This window comes from Pelophylax lessonae (genome assembly GCF_965119305.1).
Source record: "Pelophylax lessonae genome assembly, chromosome: 1".
Lineage (NCBI taxonomy): Eukaryota > Metazoa > Chordata > Amphibia > Anura > Ranidae > Pelophylax > Pelophylax lessonae.
The window spans coordinates 350,788,338-350,802,392 of record NC_138768.1 but is presented as its reverse complement, the minus strand read 5'-3'; the positions used below and the strand labels follow the sequence as shown (position 1 = coordinate 350,802,392).

General features: G+C 44.1%; 1 protein-coding gene across 1 annotated transcript in view; it reads right to left on the bottom strand.

Annotated features, from left to right (window-relative positions):
• Window positions 1-14,055, bottom strand: part of GOLM1 (golgi membrane protein 1) — a gene marked incomplete at its 3' end in the record, with an annotated part of 158,913 nt that overhangs the window by 93,415 nt on the left and 51,443 nt on the right. Inside the window, exon 3 of the mRNA XM_082244929.1 lies at window positions 10,317-10,496. Coding sequence (XP_082101055.1) covers window positions 10,317-10,496 — 180 coding nt within the window. The remainder of the gene's footprint in view (window positions 1-10,316; window positions 10,497-14,055) is intronic.

Below are 14,055 nucleotides of genomic sequence, written 5' to 3'. Positions count from 1 at the left end.
TATTTTTATGAGCCGAGAAGGAGGACCCACGTCTAGGATGAGGGTCCTTGCCCTTAGTAGCCTGTAGAAGAAAGGTACTCTTCCATCCCTGTGAGATCTTTGATGTCACCCAGGGTAGCACCAGACGATCTCCTTGAAAGGGAAAATCAGTCGAGGCCTTTTTAGAAGTCTGGTCCGCAGACCAGCATTTGAGCCAAAAGACACGCTGAAGGACCACTGCTGAAACAGAGAACCAAGCCACTAGGGGAGCCGCATCCACAGCAACATCGCAGATAAACCGCAGCCCTTGAACCAGCTGGTCTGCCAGCTCAGCAAAGGCAGGGGGACCCCACAAAAAAGTGTAAAGCACTGCTATGGGACAACCCTCACCGCTCCGGCAGCCCACCCGGTTGACAGCCAAAGAGCACCAATCGATCCTCAGTAGAGAGGGCGAGGACTCCACCAGACTCACAACCCCGCAGAAACCACGCAACGCAGCTACCAGGAGAATCTGCACGGCACGAACGATCAGGAAACAAAGACCCAGGAGTCAGCACCAGAGGATGGGGAGGGGCTCCAACTACCGAAATTGCTGCCCAGTGGGCTCCACTGTCATGGCCACCACTATTTTCAATGGCAAACCACTGAAAAATGGCTGCTGAACTACACAAACCATGCACACAAACTACAAAAAAAATGGTGGCACCATGAGGCTCCCAGGAGGGATCCCTAGGCCTCAGAAAATGGGAAGGCAGGAAGGGGAGCCCCCACCAGGTACAGCCCCCCCCCCACAGCCATTTGCCCCCTGCCCCAAATCGCCAGCACAGTACCCTGCCTCCACCCCTGGTGGTTGACAAAGCCACCCCATAGTGCCAGCATCAGTAAAGGAGGGGGGCGATATGGCCCAAAGGGACCACCAGACCGATGAGGGGGGTGCCTAACGAGAAGGAGGGGAACCCAAGGGTCCGACCGTCCCATGGAGGGGCCCACATCCATCCCAAAACCCTCCAGGGGGAGAGGGGGGGGGGGGACAATCACTTACCATACCAGGAACCAGAAGGGCACCGCTCCAGACAGAACCTCCTTCCATTGAAATAGGGGGGCTGTCAGGAAGGAGGAACGCTGCGTCTCGGGTTGAGACCCGGTCGTGTGCGACCTCATGAGGCATTTAACTCGCAGGCCAGCCCCTGACTGGTGGGGCTATGTCGTGGCCGACCTAGCGCGAAGCCGAGGTCTGCACTGGCTCGCTGGCCAGACTGGGGTGACCACTGGATCTAGATTATCCAGCCTGTCGCCCAGTCCAGCAGTTGATTGTAGATCTCACAGGAAAAAAAAAAAAAACACAGGAGAAAAATTGTATCTAAAAAGAAATAAAAAAATTGCCAAGACCAGAGATCCCAGCAAGGAACTAGGTCCTTACTCCTGACTAGGCAGAAAAAAAAAAAAAAAAAACTGATTAGAGAGGGAGTATACCCCCCCTGGGACTGCCAATAGGCATAGCCAGACTTTCTGCCTAGTGTCCTACTCCTGTAGGGGGCAGTATAACCCATTGGTTAAGAAGATCAGGAGCTTGGTCCATCAATGAACGAAAGAGAAATGTCTTTCACATGAAACTTGTAGGGAGATTACAAGCTTTAGGCTGGGTTCACACCCAATACGGATGTGGCTCACAGCAGGGACCAGGTACGTCCCTGTTCTCCATTTTAGGGATAAATCAGGTCTGAATTTTTGTCTGAATTCAGACCGGAAATGGAGAGGATCCACATGCAATGTGCTCTGCGGCCGCCCCGGAGATGTGTGAACTGGCTCCATTGAGAGCCAGTCAATCTCCTGTCATGCAAATTGGATGAGGGTTTCCTTTAAGGCTGGGTTAACTTTAGTCCCAATTGAATGCTGGTTTCCCTGGATCCAATTCGCATGTCAGAAGACTAACTGGATCTCAATGGAGCCGGTGTCCTGTGAGAATTACCTACCCCGTGAGAAAAACCTACCCTCGTCACTTCCGGTGCACGGCAGTGTGTGTAACGCGGCGGTTACATTAAAACAGCTGTGCTGCAATACGAGTCATCTCCGCTCCTGTCCCTGTCACTTCCCTGATCTGGGCTAGTAAATATAAAAGCGGCGGCGGCTGTATGAAAAGATAAATCCCGCAGCCGAGAGCCGCTTTTATATTTACTAGCCCAGATCAGGGAAGTGACAGGGACAGGGGCGGAGATGACTCGTATTGCAGCACAGCTGTTTTAATGTAACCGCCGCGTGGGCAGGTTTTTTTCACGGTACACCGTGATCATTTCATACTAGTGCGCATGCGCACTAGTCAGCTCCTCATCTGTTCCATTACGTATCCGGGGCTGGGCGCATGCGCTCTGCTCCGCTGCTCAGCTGTTCCTGGCCGGAAGTGACGAGGGTAGGTTTTTCTCACGGAACACCGGTTCACACAGCTCCAGGGCGGCTGCTGAGTCCTGTGCATCTTCTGGTCTGTTTAAGGTCGGAATTCTGCCAAGAATTCGGGCCCAATTCATCCCTGAAACTGAGAACAGGGGCCCATCGGACCCGTACTTTGAGCCGGTCCTCACAGAAGTGTCAACCAAACCTAAACATAGTTTGCATGTCAGATTTCATAATGCCCAGATTTCTAATTTTCTAGGAATTTTCCCATGCTGTAACAATTTGTTGATTTGGAATTAATGCCCGGCAACAACACTGCATTCATTACAGTATGCCCATTGTGGTGACATTGTAAAACGGGTTACTGCAACCCCAATTTTTTTCAATACTAAAGCTTTTTGGTGGCCCCCTGTACAGGTTTGTTGGTTGGACTAGATCGGATACCCGAGATTTATTAGGTGGGCCACCACTGATCTAGACAGATACCTACCATTTTTTTCTTCTTTCAGATGCCTTATGTGTTGATTTACTAAAAATGGAGAGTGCAAAACCTGGTGTAGCTGTGCATGGTAGTCAGCTTGTAACTTCAGCTTGTTCAATAAAGCTTTGAAAAAAAAAAAAGAACCTGGAAGCTGACTGTTTTACTCCAGTTTTAGTAAATTAATTCATTAAAAATCAGGTGTGTGTGTGTGTGTGTGTGTGTGTGCGTGCGTGTGCGTGTGCGTGTGCGTGTGCGTGTGTGTTGGTAAGCTAAATCATTCACTTGCTAAAATCTCTTTCCTTTCTAACTATGCCCCCAATCCCACTAAACTCTCCCACTGCCCGCTACATTTTTTTTTTAAATGGATGATTACACTTTAAAACAGTATATGTCAAGGGACTTCAAGCAATTTGCAAATATAAATGCTTGCCTTTTCTTTCTGTGTTTTAAGCACGGTCATTTCAGGCTGCGGTGGGTCTAAAGTTTGCATTGTTTACATTTAGCATGTTTGCAGTCTTTATATTATTCACGGATCTGCAGTTTACACTGTGAATTGTAGAAAGCAGCATGACTGAACAAGGAAGGCATACCCTCTTTATATGTAATCCTGTTTTTCACAATTGGCTGTTTGGGCATGCATGTATTTGGGAAAAATGGGGGCTTGGTAAAAACTTATGCAAGGGTGGTTTTCTTCAAGTGATTTGCGATCGGTTTCTTCAATTACTACATGACTTCAGCATGGTACAGAAAGCCTCAAAACATGTCACTGAGAAACTTAAATCAAACAGGTAACTGTTCTCTATCTGTATGCACTGATCAGCAGGAGTAGTGTAGACTATAAGAGCCGGTTCACACTAAGGCGACATGACTCCTTACTACTTCGGGGGCGACTTGTGCATTGCCATGCACCACGACTTCGGAGCGACTTGCAGGGACTTCACATAATGGAAGTCTATGCAAGTCGCTCCGAGGTCGCCCCGAAATAGTACAGGACCCTTTTTCTAAGTCGGAGCGACTTGTGTCGCTCCTATTAGAACGGGTCCCTGTAGTGGTCAATGGACCGCGAGTGAGCACGACTTGTCAGGCTGACAAGTCGCCTGACAAGTCGCGCTAGTGTGAACCGGCTCTAAACTAAAGATTGTATTTACTAATCTGGAACTGTTACGGCAGCTCTTGGAATACAAAGAAAGAAAATGTATGAAGCAACAAGTTATAATTTGCAAAGTTTCTTGCTGTCCCTGAATATATTAATGGGTTATTATGCTATAATAAAAGTGCATATATACTTTATTATTCTTATTGGAGCTGTGGAATTTAGATGCAGAGAGCTTGCAATCAGATTCCCAGAGATAAGAAGCTGGAGCATAATACAGGCCACGTACGTGTAATAAAACCTGAAATATATGGTTCGTCTAGCCAAAAATTAAGCACATAAGTATCTAAAGGCTGCACTGGATATTTCCAGTAATTCCCAATGGAACAAATTATTTTACAGGTATAGATAAAGCATCAGTCTCAGTGTATGCGCAACTACAGAACAAAATGCCATAATTGGTCTCCCTGGGAATAGGATGCAGTGTTTGCAAGGCCACATATATCGTAAGAGTTTAATACAAAATACACCTGGTAAATCAGAAACCAGAATAGGTAAAGGCAGGGAACTGGAAAAAAAAAAAAAAAAAAAAAAAAAAAAAAAAAAAAGGAGGCTTACATTTAAAATAACTAAATGATCATCAGCATCATCATCATCATCATTCCAGGTCTATGTTTAATTACCTAGCTTTGAGGAATGAAAGCTTTAGAGCTCAAATACACAAGAGAGTACTTGATCCATATGCTAAAGCATGGCATATGGATACATTTTTAACCACATCTACATTATGACTGTCCTGTGTACATGGCTTACTGGAGATTTACTGTGGCCTTGTTTTGAACTGTAAAGCAAAGCATACATGGAGCAGTGAAGAAATAACCTCCATTTAATTAATTTGAATTTCTATTTGTCTAGTTCTGAGATTCTGGAGAGAGAGGGAGAAGAAAATCGGAGAGAGAAAAGAAAAAGCAAGAGAGGTGACGGGACAAATTCTGCTGCCAGTAAGGCTTCATTCACACCTGAGCATATTGTTTTCAGGCCTTTTTCAATTTTTTGCAGGCGCTTGACATCGAACAAAAATGCCTGTAATCTGCCAAAAAAGAAGCTCATACTTTGAGCTTCAGAAATTTTGCTTCAGGCGTCAAAACACTCATATGTGAACAAGGGACATTGAAATGAATGGGGATTTTGCTTGTTGGGCGTTTTGGCACTTCAGAGAGCCTTTTACAAGCTGAAAAAGGCTCAGGTGTGAACAGGGCCTAAGACACAAAAGAGTTCAATGTAGATAGAGTTTTATCTTATCTTCCTGAAATTCTTTTCTTTCAAGATGGGCCGCATCAGTGCTATGCACTTCAGCACTAAAAAAACTTTCCTTCTAGCTGAGGCAAGAAAGAAAAAAAACAATCAAGGCTGCACACATTTTAATTACAGAAAATGACATATCATTTTTGAGACCAAAGAGGGGAAGAGTTCTCAGTAAAGAAATAAATACTAGTGGTGCACTGAAATTTCGACAACTGAAATTTTATGTCGAAAATGGGCCCATACCATTTCGGCCGAAAAGGGGTTAAAGATGCCGAAAATGTATGGCTGCAAATAGTAGTAAGAAGTGAGCCATTCACTTCCCTGTCAGACGGGTATCTCCGCTGACCGCTCCGTTCCTCCGTCGGTGCTTTAGTGTGAGCAACACTGGTTGCTAGGCTGGCCGACTGGCATCTAGCAACCAGTGACGTCCGAGGAAAAAACCCAGCATGCACAGCAGAGGAGGATCCTCGTCCTCCTCCGTGCCTATTGCAGAATCGCTCCACCCACCTCCTCCCTTCATGTGCTCTGCTCTGGTGCTGTGTGCTGCCGAGGAGGGCAATATCTCTCTCTCATGTGCTGTGGTGCTGTGTGCTGCCGAGGGAGGAGGAATGTTCTCTCTCTCTCTCTCTCTCTCAAGTGCTGTGTGTGCTGCCGAGGGAGGAGGCATGTTCTCTCTCTCTCTAGGGCTGTGTGTGCTGCCGAGGGAGGAGGAATGTTCTCTCTCTCTCTCTCTCACGTGCTGTGTGCTGCCGAGTGAGGAGGAATGTTCTCTCTCTCTCTCTCTCTCTCTCAAGTGCTGTGTGTGCTGCCGAGGGAGGAGGAATGTTCTCTCTCTCTCTCTCTCTCTAGTGCTGTGTGTGCTGCCGAGGGAGGAGGAATGTTCTCTCTCTCTCCCTCTCTCTCTCTCTCTCTCTCAAGTGCTGTGTGTGCTGTCGAGGGAGGAGGAATGTTCTCTCTCAAGTGCTGTGTGTGCTGCCGAGGGAGGAGGAATGTTCTCTCTCTCTCTCTCTCCCTCTCTCTCTCTCTCTCTCAAGTGCTGTGTGTGCTGTCGAGGGAGGAGGAATGTTCTCTCTCAAGTGCTGTGTGTGCTGCCGAGGGAGGAGGAATGTTCTCTCTCTCTCTCAAGTGCTGTGTGTGCTGCTGAGGGAGGAGGAATGTTCTCTCTCTCTCTCTCAAGTGCTGTGTGTGCTGCCGAGGGAGGAGGAATGTTCTCTCTCTCTCAAGTGCTGTGTGTGCTGTTGAGGGAGGAGGAATGTTCTCTCTCTCTCTCTCAAGTGCTGTGTGTGCTGCCGAGGGAGGAGGAATGTTCTCTCTCTCTCTCTCTCTCTCTCAAGTGCTGTGTGTGCTGCCGAGGGAGGAGGAATGTTCTCTCTCTCTCTCTCTCTCTCAAGTGCTGTGTGTGCTGTTGAGGGAGGAGGAATGTTCTCTCTCTCTCTCTCTCTCAAGTGCTGTGTGTGCTGTCGAGGGAGGAGGAATGTTCTCTCTCAAGTGCTGTGTGTGCTGCCGAGGGAGGAGGAATGTTCTCTCTCTCTCTCTCTCCCTCTCTCTCTCTCTCAAGTGCTGTGTGTGCTGTCGAGGGAGGAGGAATGTTCTCTCTCAAGTGCTGTGTGTGCTGCCGAGGGAGGAGGAATGTTCTCTCTCTCTCTCTCTCAAGTGCTGTGTGTGCTGTTGAGGGAGGAGGAATGTTCTCTCTCTCTCTCTCAAGTGCTGTGTGTGCTGCCGAGGGAGGAGGAATGTTCTCTCTCTCTCTCTCTCTCTCTCAAGTGCTGTGTGTGCTGCCGAGGGAGGAGGAATGTTCTCTCTCTCTCTCTCTCTCAAGTGCTGTGTGTGCTGTTGAGGGAGGAGGAATGTTCTCTCTCTCTCTCTCTCAAGTGCTGTGTGTGCTGTCGAGGGAGGAGGAATGTTCTCTCTCAAGTGCTGTGTGTGCTGCCGAGGGAGGAGGAATGTTCTCTCTCTCTCTCTCTCAAGTGCTGTGTGTGCTGTCGAGGGAGGAGGAATGTTCTCTCTCAAGTGCTGTGTGTGCTGCCGAGGGAGGAGGAATGTTCTCTCTCTCTCTCTCTCCCTCTCTCTCTCTCTCAAGTGCTGTGTGTGCTGTCGAGGGAGGAGGAATGTTCTCTCTCTCTCTCTCTCAAGTGCTGTGTGTGCTGTTGAGGGAGGAGGAATGTTCTCTCTCTCTCTCTCAAGTGCTGTGTGTGCTGCCGAGGGAGGAGGAATGCTCTCTCTCTCTCTCTCAAGTGCTGTGTGTGCTGCCGAGGGAGGAGGAATGCTCTCTCTCTCTCTCTCAAGTGCTGTGTGTGCTGCCGAGGGAGGAGGAATGTTCTCTCTCTCCCTCTAGTGCTGTGTGTGCTGTTGAGGGAGGAGGAATGTTCTCTCTCTCTCTCTCAAGTGCTGTGTGTGCTGCCGAGGGAGGAGGAATGTTCTCTCTCTCTCTCAAGTGCTGTGTGTGCTGCCGAGGGAGGAGGAATGTTCTCTCTCTCTCTCTCAAGTGCTGTGTGTGCTGCCGAGGGAGGAGGAATGTTCTCTCTCTCTCTCAAGTGCTGTGTGTGCTGCCGAGGGAGGAGGAATGTTCTCTCTCTCTCTCTCAAGTGCTGTGTGTGCTGCCAAGGGAGGAGGAATGTTCTCTCTCTCTCTCTCAAGTGCTGTGTGTGCTGCCAAGGGAAGAGGAATGTTCTCTCTCTCTCTCTCTCAAGTGCTGTGTGTGCTGCCAAGGGAGGAGGAATGTTCTCTCTCTCTCTTCCATACTGATAAAGGATGTCTGTCTGTCTATAGGAGACTCATTGCTCTGCTGGGTTATCATATCAGTGACAAGTATGCTCATTGGTGTAATTAGCTACATTTTATAATTTCCTGTTAAATGACTTTAATATCAGGGATAATGTGATTATAGGAGCAGTATAGCCTCCAACATCAGTTTCCCATGGCTGCAGGACTACAAGTCCCAGCATGTTCTCTCGAGTCACTGGTGGCTTGTTTTTTTCTGGATATCAATGTGCCACATATAAAATGATCAACTATTCTCTCTCTCTCTCATTTGTGGGAAAAAGTCATTTTCGGTTTTCGGCCAAGGGCATCCTGCATTTTCGGTTTCAGCCCAGAATTTTCATTTCGGTGCATCCCTAGTAAATACTCCAAGCTTCAACAAAATGGCAGCCTCCAGCAAGAATAAAAAGGAGCAATGCTGCAAGCAATTTACAGCACACAATTTTGGTGGCAAAATTATTCATGTGGAATGTATGTTATTTTGTTAAAGAACATATCAAACCATTAGGAGTAAAGTTTAATTTTAAGATTGAACTTCTCATCCCAAATTGTGTGGTTGTGTGTCTTCTTCGGAGATGGAAGATTAAATCGTTTTGTCCCAATGATAGTCACAATTTCAAAATTTGTATATTTTGTGATTATATCTACTTTTAAGCTCTTCTCTTATCAGGAGTGGAAGAGATATCTTCCATCAGAGAGGAGTGTTACTTCCCTGCCCATTTCTATCTCGTGCTCCAGCAGTATCTTTTCCTACTCTCTCTTACTCCCGCATTTTTTCAGCCTCAATTCTTATTGCTTTTTTTTAACCCCCCCCCCTCCCCCTTTCCTGTTACCTCCGTAACACTATCCGTACATCCCGCAGAGGTTCTCTCTCCCCCCAATACCCCCAACCCTCCATACCTTTCCCAACCTTCCACGATCTCTGATTTTACGTTGAGCATCCCACTCACTGGACATGTATATTGTGGCTATTCTTTAGGTCTTCCGGTATGAATTTCCTACCCTCCCCCTCTTGATGCACGTTGGAAAATTGGAAAAAAAGAGGAGTATCTCGGACAATGGAACCTCTTGCGCAGACAGAGTGACCTTTGTTCCTATATTTCAAATATTAAATGAAGTTGACAAGGGTTTTATGCATAAAAAGGTACTTTGTTGATTGATATGCTTTGTGCGATTGTCTCTTACGTAATCTAAATGGATTTATACCATTAGGCTTGCCAGTATGCTTTTTCCTTAATTTTCTGTGAAGTTATAAAAAACAAAACAAAAAAAAAAAAAAAAAACAAAACCCTCGGATGAAAGGTTCTTTCCCAATCTATTTAAAATAAGTAAAAATGTTTTTTTGCTGGAGTTACACAGAAGATTTTCATTTTGAAGCCTTTGTGTGTCCTGTCAAATGTAGGTTCAGACGAGCTTGTCCAAAAGGTTATGAGTAGTATCATTTTGGCCCTATGGCTTATTTTTTATATTTGCACATCACTAACACTGTACGCTTATAAAAGAATACACAAGGCCAATCATACATGGTCAAAGTTAAATCACAATCTAATGACCATAACAAGAAAAAAAAAAAAAAACGCCCAACAAGACAAATCCTATTCATTTCAATGGCCCCTGCTCACATCTGAGCGTTTTGACGCTGTGAGCAAAACGCCCAACGCTCAAAAAAGTACATGAGCTTCTTTTTGGGCAGATTACAGGCGTTTTCCATTGGTCTCTATTCAATCTAAAAACGCCTGCACAAAAAACGCCTGTAAATCGCGGTAAAAAACTAGCGAAAACCCTACGCTCAGGTGTGAATGTAGCCTTAGGGCAATATTTTTAAGCATATGCCAGCCTGCAGAACCAAATTACAGTTGGGACATCAAAACAGATTCCAGCTTGTGTTTTGAATGTTTATAAGCTGGACAACAACTCTTCACAACTAGTTTGATAACTTTTAGGTTTACCCTGCATGCATTCCTACACTTCAAATAATCTACATAGCATTAGATGGTGTGTTTTGATTTAAATAGGGACACAGTTATGTGGGCTTTTTCAAGATTGTCGCTGGCTTAACGTTTTCTAGGTTTCAGATTTAAGAATGTTTGGTGGAATAATAAATTGGAGGAATTTTTAAAGGATGATATTTCTATTTTTATTCACAAGAAGTTATGCCAACAGTATGATCCAGCAATGATGATTCAGAAAAAATGGCAACTTTCATTTACACAAATAAAATACACATATCTAGCCATACATACTGTATGGCTTCCAAGGATACCACCATGTTCATTTAACAGAGAACAGAAATGGAGCCGAATGCCTCACCTTCTCACTATTACACTGTGAATGAACATTCTGCATCTGAGAACTGTGCAAAGACTGAATGGTGTCAATCTGTTTTTTCTGTTTAGCCAACATGTCTTCATACTCATTCTTTTTCATTTCCACTGCTCCCCTTTCTGCTGCTGCTCTTCGTACTCTGCCCTCCAGTTCCATCACACGATTCTTAACACAGAACACACAGTTAGAAAAAAGTTAGATGAATAAATGTCTGCCATGTCAGTGGCAAAAACAAAAGTATATTTACTATGAGAAAAAAAATGTAAACAGTTATATGTAACCCAGTTATTAAAATCTAAATATCTTAAATAAAATGAAAAGCTGAACTTTAAATCCTATGCCACCCTCAATCACATGGACCTCCAAAAAAGGACAAACTTCTCCCTTTAAGTCCCCAAAGCTATATTAATTTTTACATTTTTTTTTTAACTTACCTTTTTTTTTTCTCTTTTGGCAAGTCATTTGACATGCTGGTTCCTTTTGCTCTTCAGTCTTCTCCAGTAGATGGCCCTGGATGATGCAGAGAGCAGCGCTGAGGTGATGAGCACTGTTCTCTGCGTCAATACACTGTAAAAACAGTGTGCCATGGTCAGGAAGGGGGGCCATGACACCCTGCACTTATCTTGCACAGTCTTCTGGGTTGAGTGATGCTGGCTGTCATTTAACTGGGAAGATTGAAGACTTAGTTGCAAAAAAAAAAAAAAATAGGGTAAAAAAAAAAAGAAGGGGTACTGCACAGCCAAAGCTCCCCATTTTTAAAAATTCTCCAGGGTGACTTTTTTTGAAGAATACACTAGACCGGAGATGAGCTTTAAACATGGTAACGCAATTTCATAAGGGATTTCCAGTATTTTTTTTAAAATACCTCTGTGTTCAGGTCTCCCAGTTACACTCATGCATTGTCACACAAGCTTTTCATGGAGACTATAAGTGGTTGTTTTACAACACATTATTCAGGCATAGCCCATTGCTGTTGCCATGGCTGGATGGCATACGTGTATATGTGGACAAGAATGAGCTTTAAACAGACTGCAAGAAATTAGCTACATTAGGATGTAAGAAGAGGTAACAAAAAGAAAAAAAAAAAAAAGTTAAGTGAATTTGACACAACCAATATTTCCTAAGAGTGGAGCAAGATCTGGGCTTGAACAGCAAAATTCTCCTTCAATACAACAATTATGGAAGCAGCCCACAAGTTACCCTTTAGGGGTTACCGGGTACCAACTTGGACTGTAAAAGCTCGACCATCATTTATTTACAGGCGTTTCCAAGGATGTGGCCAATTGGGCAATGTGCTCCACAAATGGTGGTCCTGTTCGAAATGGATATCCTTTTGGTCGAGAATCTTTAATTGTATTCAAACTGTTTCCTGTCACTATTCAGAAAGACCTTAGAATACCCCTTCTACACCTTCCTATTCCAGACATCGCTAATCACCAACAAAAGCTTATCACCTTATTTTTTATAGTGGTTAAATAGACTATTGCCAGAAGTTGGAAGAAACCTATCGTGGCCATACAAGAAGTTAAAACACTGAGTATACTGCTTGTTAAGGAGAAGACTTCTAGTATCCTCAACAACTTGCAAATAAAATATGTAAAAGTCGGGAACCCTGGCTTAGATATGCGCTTCCTTATCTTGAATACATTTAGCTTCAGTTGACTAAAAAGGTTTTATTTTGCCGTTTGTTTCAGGCCCATGAGGGACCATTAGAATTTTTCTCTTTTTTCTCCCCTTTTCGATTATTTGATCTTATATTTACCCCTTTCCTGTTCCCCCTCGTCTCCTTTTGCTTCCCCTTTTCCTATTGCCAACATGGGTCTCTGCAATTTACATTTAAGTCTGCATGTGGGTCATATACATGGGTCGTCTTTGTCGGTGTACTGAATGTTTTGCATTATTTTCTAACTACATGCCCTAGTTCCTTATAGCCTTGTTGTACAAAACTGTTGCTTTGTATTCAATATTCAAATGATGAAGAAGAAAAAACATGAAGTATGTTAAAAAAAAAAAAAGTGCTGTGGTACCAAATGTCACACACTTCTATCATAAATAAGGCACATTTCTAAGGCTCCGTTCACACTGCCTCATCTTTGCCAGGCAACTTCAGGGCGACTTGATGCTCAGTTTTCAATGTGTTTCTATGCTGAGCATTTCCTCCCTATTATATCTGAGCAACCATTGGGACACACATGTGGGCGTATATACTGTGGTAAATGACAGCCCACTCCCTCCTTCCTCCATGCCCACTAACCTGCTAAACACAATGGGGGCGGGATATTACATTCAGATTCATGGAAGCATCACCTCCCTCTTATTCTAATACACAGGCTGAAGGGGCGCGACACAGCCTGTGACTGTCAGAAATCCACCTACACTATGCAATTGACAAAAAAATAAAGGCTTGATTTCAAATATATATTTGTATGACAACAATTTAAACATTTATTGATATTAATTTATTTTTATTTATGTATTCCAAAGGCTGTTTTTTTTTTTTTTTTTTTTACATTTTGAAAATGTGATCAACAGCAGACTAGAAGCTCCTCCTGCCACAGTTTTCCTGTAGACAGGCTGGGAAACATCTGGGTCATGTGACAGCTGTGTAATCAGATAAAAAAAAAAAAAAAAATCCAAAAGTACCTTTTTCTTTTAGAATAATTAGGGTCATCACCCACATATAGAAATAGAAGGGACAATGAAAATTAAACAGTGTGCGTTTAGTATCACGCTAACATTTCAGAAATGTCTCCGAGCAGAATATTCAAAATGGTAGGGAGTACAAAAAATGTAAAAAAGTAACCCTTTCCAGTTTTGTTTTTTTTTTTTTTTTTTTTTTTTTTTAATACTTCTACTAGAAAAACGGAAAGATCAGGCCACCCAGCCTGAACTAAAGTCAACCTATTCTTTGTCCATGCAAAGCAAACAAAATTTATTTTATTTACCTCTAACAGGTACTTGTATAGCGCCGTCCATTTACACAGCACTTTACATATATATTGTACATTCTCATCAGTCCCTGCCCTCAAAGAGCTTACAATATAATGTCCCAAACTCACATTCACATAATAGAGCCAATTTAGATAGAAGCCAGTTCCATGCAGGTAGTGTCATGGTTGGGATTCGAATAGACGACCCCAGTGCTGCTAGGCAGAAGTTCTAACCACTTAGGCTTCTTTCACACGGAGTGGACCGTATTGCGATCCGCTCCGGCACTTTTTTTTTTTTTTTCACGGACGACACTTGTGTCATCTGCTCCATATGTCCGCATATCATCCCATCCGTTTGCGGATGATATACGGACATAATGTATGTCTATGGGGATTGCAGATAGCAGCGGATGACACCGCTGACATCCGATTTTGCATCCGTTCCGTTTTTTTAAACGGAAGAAAAATAGGGTTCCGTTCCGTTCCAAAAAACAGAACAGAACTTAAAGGACACAAATCGGATGTCATCCGCTGACATCCGCAATCCCTTTGGCATGCATTATGTCCGTATATCACCCGCAAACGGATGGGGTGATATACGGACATACGGAGCGGCCGTGTGAAAGAGGCCTTAGGCTTATTTAAATGTGGCCACACCAGTATCGCATACTCCCATTCTCATGACTGCTCTGCTGCACCCTCAAGACAGCAGAAGCAAAGGGGAAAAAAAAAAAAAAAAAAAGTATGGGGGGGGGTTGTCGACATGTGCTATGCAGGGTAACATTCAAATGTGA